The 6,566-nt window shown below is 51.2% G+C and overlaps 1 protein-coding gene across 1 annotated transcript; it reads left to right on the top strand.

The window, feature by feature from the left end:
• Window positions 1-3,439: 3,439 nt before the first annotated feature.
• LOC138351442 (uncharacterized) lies at window positions 3,440-4,756 on the top strand. The gene has a single exon (XM_069303265.1). The coding sequence runs from the start codon at window positions 3,440-3,442 to the stop codon at window positions 4,754-4,756; it is 1,317 nt and encodes a 438-aa protein (XP_069159366.1).
• The last annotated feature ends 1,810 nt before the right edge of the window (window positions 4,757-6,566 follow it).

Raw genomic sequence — 6,566 nt, forward strand, 5'->3', positions numbered from 1 at the left:
ATATCCGAGCTCTTAGCCTGTCCTCATATCCTAGCTCTTAGCCTGTCCTCATATCCTGGCTCTTACCCTGTCCTCATATCCCAGCTCTTACTCCAGTCCTCATATCCCAGCTCTTACCCCAGTCCTCATATCCCAGCCACACATTTGCCATCGACGAGGAAGCCTCCAGCTGATGAATGGTCAGTGCTTCTGATATACATTTTTAATGCATTTCGCTAAAAAAAATCTTCCAATATTAATGAAGTCAAGATATGAGAAAACTGAATTCAACTTTTGCATCACACTGAACTTTTTTCATTAGCTTTCCACAGGCTGGGCGACACAGAAACCCAAACGCAATTTTCTGGTCTCCAGGTGAGGAAATGAAAAGTTAGGTTTCCGGCGCCTATGGAATGAGTAAGCGAGTAGCTACGCGGTGGAGAGGGAGAGAGGGGGTGGAGAGGAGAGAGAGAGAGAGAGAGGGAGAGAGAGAGAGAGAGAGAGAGAGAGAGAGAGAGAGAGAGAGAGGAGAGAGAGAGAGAGAGAGAGAGAGAGAGAGAGAGAGAGAGAGAGAGAGAGAGAGAGAGAGAGAGAGAGAGAGAGAGAGAGAGAGAGAGAGAGAGAGAGAGAGAGAGAGAGAGAGAGAGAGAGAGAGAGAGTGGTAAATGACAAGGTAAGAAGAGTAGTGAAGAAGAAATGAAACCAACAATAATTCCTGTCAACACTACTATATTCAGTGACATCTTGTTAGCTAAATGTACAAAGTGGAACTGTTCTGAAATGCTGTACAACAAAATATATTGTCTGTTCTATCCCAGCCTGTCCTCATATCCCAGCTCTTAGCCTGTCCTCATATCCCAGCTCTTAGCCTGTCCTCATATCCCAGCTCCTGGCCTGTCCTCATATCCCAGCTCCTGGCCTGTCCTCATATCCCAGCACCTAGCCTGTCCTCATATCCCAGCTCCTGGCCTGTCCTCATATCCCAGCACCTAGCCTGTCCTCATATCCCAGCACCTAGCCCATCCTCATATCCCAGCACCTAGCCCGTCCTCATATCCCAGTACCTAGCCTGTCCTCATATCCTGGTCAACCAACGGTGACCCCGACCAATCTCAATGTCAGTGGCGACCAAAATCCCGTCCCACTATCCAGGGGGGCTCAATAACACGATAAAAACAATATCACTCACATTGGCCTTAACACACTGGTCTTAAAACGTCCAAAGTCCTGAGTTAAAGCCATTTAGATCAAGTGAATCCGGCCTCGGAGAAGGAAAGTTGGATCCTGTCCTGATAAACCCATCAAAATGAACCGTCTTTGGAACTACAGACAAAAGCTAGTTAACTTTGGAGGGGGAGAATGAGAGGGGGAGATGGAGGGAGAGGCGACGAGGGAGGAGAAGATGGGGGGAGAGGCGACGAGGGAGGGGGAGATGGGGGGAGAGGCGACGAGGGAGGAGGAGATGGGGGGAGAGGCGACGAGGGAGGGGGAGATGGGGGGAGAGGCGACGAGGGAGGGAGAGATGGAGGGAGAGGCGACGAGGGAGGGGAAGATGGAGGGAGAGGCGACGAGGGAGGAGAAAGTGTAGGAAATGGAAGGGATAGAGATGGATGATGGTAACAAGTCGGGGTGGATGAAGGAACGCAGGAATGTAAGTGTGGAGAGATAGGGAAGTGTAAGGATAGAGAGGAGAGAGAGAGAGGGGTGGAGGTGTAAGGGTGTAGAGGGGGAGAGATAGGGAGGTATGAGGATGTAGAGAAAGAGGAGAGAGAAAAGGTATTGTGAGATAAGGGGACCATGGCTGAGATAAGTGTAGATAGAGATATAACTTGCAGGGAGTGTTGTCTTGTAGATAGGTAGAGACAAGTTAAAGATAGTTATACACAAGTTTAGGATATTTACAAGCATGTTGTAGGTAGTTAAAGTTGAAGATAGTTAAGTATTGAATGAAGGGAGAGGAGGAATTGGAATAAGGAGGTGAGGTAGTGAAGGCTCAGAGACGCTGTCTGATACTCTCACAGACTTACACAAAAACCAATTTTGGCAGCCATTGAAAAGTTAAAGTGAGAGTCATAAGTGCTCTCCCATCCTCCATTGATGTCCCAGCCTAACTGGGACCTCCTCTCCCATCCTCCATTGATGCCCCAGCCTAACTGGGACCTCCTCTCCCATCCTCCATTGATGTCCCAGCCTAACTGGGACCTCCTCTCCCATCCTCCATTGATGTCTCAGCCTAACTGGGACCTCCTCTCCCATCCTCCATTGTTGCCCCAGCCTAACTGGGACCTCCTCTCTCATCCTCCATTGAAGTCCCAGCCTAACTGGGACCTCCTCTCCCATCCTCCATTGATGTCCCAGCCTAACTGGGACCTCCTCTCCCATCCTCCATTGATGCTCCAGCCTAACTGGGACCTCCTCTCTCATCCTCCATTGATGTCCCAGCCTAACTGGGACCTCCTCTCTCATCCTCCATTGATGTCCCAGCCTAACTGGGACCTCCTCTGTCATCCTCCATTGATGTCCCAGCCTAACTGGGACCTCCTCTCCCATCCTCCATTGATGTCCCAGCCTAACTGGGACCTCCTCTCTCATCCTCCATTGATGCTCCAGCCTAACTGGGACCTCCTCTCTCATCCTCCATTGATGTCCCAGCCTAACTGGGACCTCCTCTCTCATCCTCCATTGATGTCCCAGCCTAACTGGGACCTCCTCTCTCATCCTCCATTGATGTCCCAGCCTAACTGGGACCTCCTCTCCCATCCTCCATTGTTGCCCCAGCCTAACTGGGACCTCCTCTGTCATCCTCCATTGATGTCCCAGCCTAACTGGGACCTCCTCTCCCATCCTCCATTGATGTCCCAGCCTAACTGGGACCTCCTCTCTCATCCTCCATTGATGCTCCAGCCTAACTGGGACCTCCTCTCTCATCCTCCATTGATGTCCCAGCCTAACTGGGACCTCCTCTCTCATCCTCCATTGATGTCCCAGCCTAACTGGGACCTCCTCTCTCATCCTCCATTGATGTCCCAGCCTAACTGGGACCTCCTCTCCCATCCTCCATTGATGTCCCAGCCTAACTGGGACCTCCTCTCTCATCCTCCATTGATGTCCCAGCCTAACTGGGACCTCCTCTCTCATCCTCCATTGATGTCCCAGCCTAACTGGGACCTCCTCTCTCATCCTCCATTGATGTCCCAGCCTAACTGGGACCTCCTCTCTCATCCTCCATTGATGTCCCAGCCTAACTGGGACCTCCTCTCTCATCCTCCATTGATGTCCCAGCCTAATTGGGACCTTCTCTCCCAGTTTACATTTCCAAACATTACCGTGAGACTCAAAATTCTACTAAAAATAAAGAAAAACTGCCTGAGACGTCTTGGTATTGGTTCGAATCCCAGTCATACAGTTGATGGTATGAGACGAGGCCATGACCGAGGGGACTCACTACTGTAACGAGGCCATGACCGAGGGGACTCACTACAGTAACGAGGCCATGACCGAGGGGACTCACTACAGTAACGAGGCCATGACCGAGGGGACTCGCTACAGTAACGAGGCCATGACCGAGGGGACTCACTACAGTAACGAGGCCATGACCGAGGGGACTCACTACTGTAACGAGGCCATGACCGAAGGGACTCACTACAGTAACGAGGCCATGACCGAGGGGACTCACTACTGTAACGAGGCCATGACCGAGGGGACTCACTACAGTAACGAGGCCATGACCGAGGGGACTCACTACTGTAACGAGGCCATGACCGAGGGGACTCGCTACAGTAACGAGGCCATGACCGAGGGGACTCGCTACAGTAACGAGGCCATGACCGAGGGGACTCACTGTAGTAACGAGGCCATGACCGAGGGGACTCGCTACAGTAACGAGGCCATGACCGAGGGGACTCACTACTGTAACGAGGCCATGACCGAGGGGACTCACTACAGTAACGAGGCCATGACCGAGGGGACTCACTACTGTAACGAGGCCATGACCGAGGGGACTCGCTACAGTAACGAGGCCATGGCCGAGGGGACTCGCTACAGTAACGAGGCCATGACCGAGGGGACTCACTGTAGTAACGAGGCCATGACCGAGGGGACTCACTACTGTAACGAGGCCATGACCGAGGGGACTCACTGTAGTAACGAGGCCATGACCGAGGAGACTCGCCACAGTAACGAGGCCATGACCGAGGGGACTCACTGTAGTAACGAGGCCATGACCGAAGGGACTCACTACAGTAACGAGCCCATGACCGAGGGGACTCACTACTGTAACGAGGCCATGACCGAGGGGACTCGCTACAGTAACGAGGCCATGACCGAGGGGACTCACTACAGTAACGAGGCAATGACCGAGGGGACTCACTACTGTAACGAGGCCATGACCGAGGGGACTCACTGTAGTAACGAGGCCATGACCGAGGGGACTCGCTACAGTAACGAGGCCATGACCGAGGGGACTCGCTACAGTAACGAGGCCATGACCGAGGGGACTCACTGTAGTAACGAGGCCATGACCGAGGGGACTCACTACTGTAACGAGGCCATGACCGAGGGGACTCACTACTGTAACGAGGCCATGACCGAGGGGACTCGCTACAGTAACGAGGTCATGACCGAGGGGACTCACTACAGTAACGAGGTCATGACCGAGGGGACTCGCTACAGTAACGAGGTCATGACCGAGGGGACTCGCTACTGTAACGAGGCCATGACCGAGGGGACTCACTACAGTAACGAGGTCATGACCGAGGGGACTCACTACAGTAACTAGGCCATGACCGAGGGGACTCACTACAGTAACGAGGTCATGACCGAGGGGACTCACTACAGTAACGAGGTCCTGGGAGAGTGGAGACACGGCTGGTGAAGAGAATTAGCCTCGTTGTTAGGAACAGTGTGGCGCGCCCCGCCCGAGGTATTGTGAGGGGAACTGTGTGTGTGTGTGTGTGTGTGTGACTGTGTGTGTGTGTGTGTGTGTGTGTGTGTGTGTGTGTGTGTGTGTGTGTGTGTGTGTGTGTGTGTGTGTGTGTGTGTGTGTGTGTGTGTGTACTTACGTATTTGTACTCACCTATTTGTGTCTGCAGGATCGAGCATTGACTCTTGGATCCCGCCTTTCGAGCATCGGTTGTTTACAGTAATGACTACGGTCCTATTTCCCTATCATACCCGGTTTTAAAATTATTAATAGTATTTGCTTCCACAACCTGTTCCTGAAGTGCATTCCATTTTCCCACTACTCTCACGCTAAAAGAAAACTTCCTAACATCCCTGTGACTCATTTGAGTTTCCAGCTTTCACCTATGTCCCCTCGTTCTGTTACTATTCTGTGTAAACATTTCGTCTATGTCCACTCTGTCAATCCCCCTGAGTATTTTATACGTTCCTATCATGTCCACCCTCTCTCTTCTTCTCTCTGGTGTCGTAAAGCACAGTTCCTTCAGGCGCTCCTCATACCCCATCCCTCGTTACTCTGGGACGAGTCTCGTTGCAAACCTCTGAACCTTTTTCAGTTTCCTTATATGCTTCTTCAGATGGGGACTCCATGATGAGGCGGCATACTCTAAGACTGGCCTCGCATAGGCAGTGTAAAGCGCCCTAAAAGCCTCCTCACTTAGGTTTCTGAATGATGTTCTATCTTTTGCCAGTGTAGAGTACGCTGCTGTCGTTATCCTATTTATGTGTGCCTCAGGAGATAGATTAGGTGTTACGTCCACGCCCAGGTCTCTTTCTGGGGTCGTCACAGGTAGGCAGTTCCCCTTCATTGTGTACTGTCCCTTTGGTCTCCTGTCACCTATTCCCATTTCCATAATTTTACATTTGCTCGTGTTGAACTCCAGCAGCCATTTCTCTGACCATTTCTACAACCTGTTCAGGTCCTCTTGGAGGATCCTGCAATCCTCATTTGTCACAACTCTTCTTATCAACTTTGCGTCTTCCGCGAAAATCGACATGTTGGACTCTACTCCTGTAAACATGTCGTTAACATATATTAGAAATAGAATTGGTCCCAGCACCGATCCTTGAGGTTCTCCACTCGTTACTGTTCGCCAGTCCAACTTCTCGCTCCTTACCGTAACTCCTTGGCTCCTTCCTGTTAGGTAGTTCCTTATCCATGCGAGGGCCTTCCCTCCCAACCCCGTCTGCCTCTCGAGTTTGAACAGCAGTCTCATGTGCGGTACTGTATCAAAGGCTTTTTGGCAGTCCAGAAATATGCAGTCTGCCCAACCATCTCTGTCCTGTCTTATCCTCGTTATTTTATCATAGAATTCCAAAAGGTCTGTTAGGCACGATTTCCCTTTCCAGAACCCATGTTGATGTTTGTTCACAAACCTAACGTTCTCCAGGTGTGCAACCAGTCGTAGCCTAATTATTCTTTTCAGTATTTTACAGGGGATGCTTGTCAGCGATACAGGTCTGTAGTTAAGTGCCTCCTCCCTATCTCCTTTCTTGAAGATCGGCACGACATTTGCCTTCTTCCAGCAACTGGGCAATTCACCTGACATAAGTGACTCATTAAAGATCATTGCCAGAGGCACGCTGAGGGCCTGCGCTGCCTCTTTTAGTATCCACGGTGATACTTT

The sequence above is a fragment of the Procambarus clarkii genome, chromosome 49 (assembly GCF_040958095.1).
Source record: "Procambarus clarkii isolate CNS0578487 chromosome 49, FALCON_Pclarkii_2.0, whole genome shotgun sequence".
In the NCBI taxonomy this organism is placed as follows: Eukaryota; Metazoa; Arthropoda; class Malacostraca; order Decapoda; family Cambaridae; genus Procambarus; species Procambarus clarkii.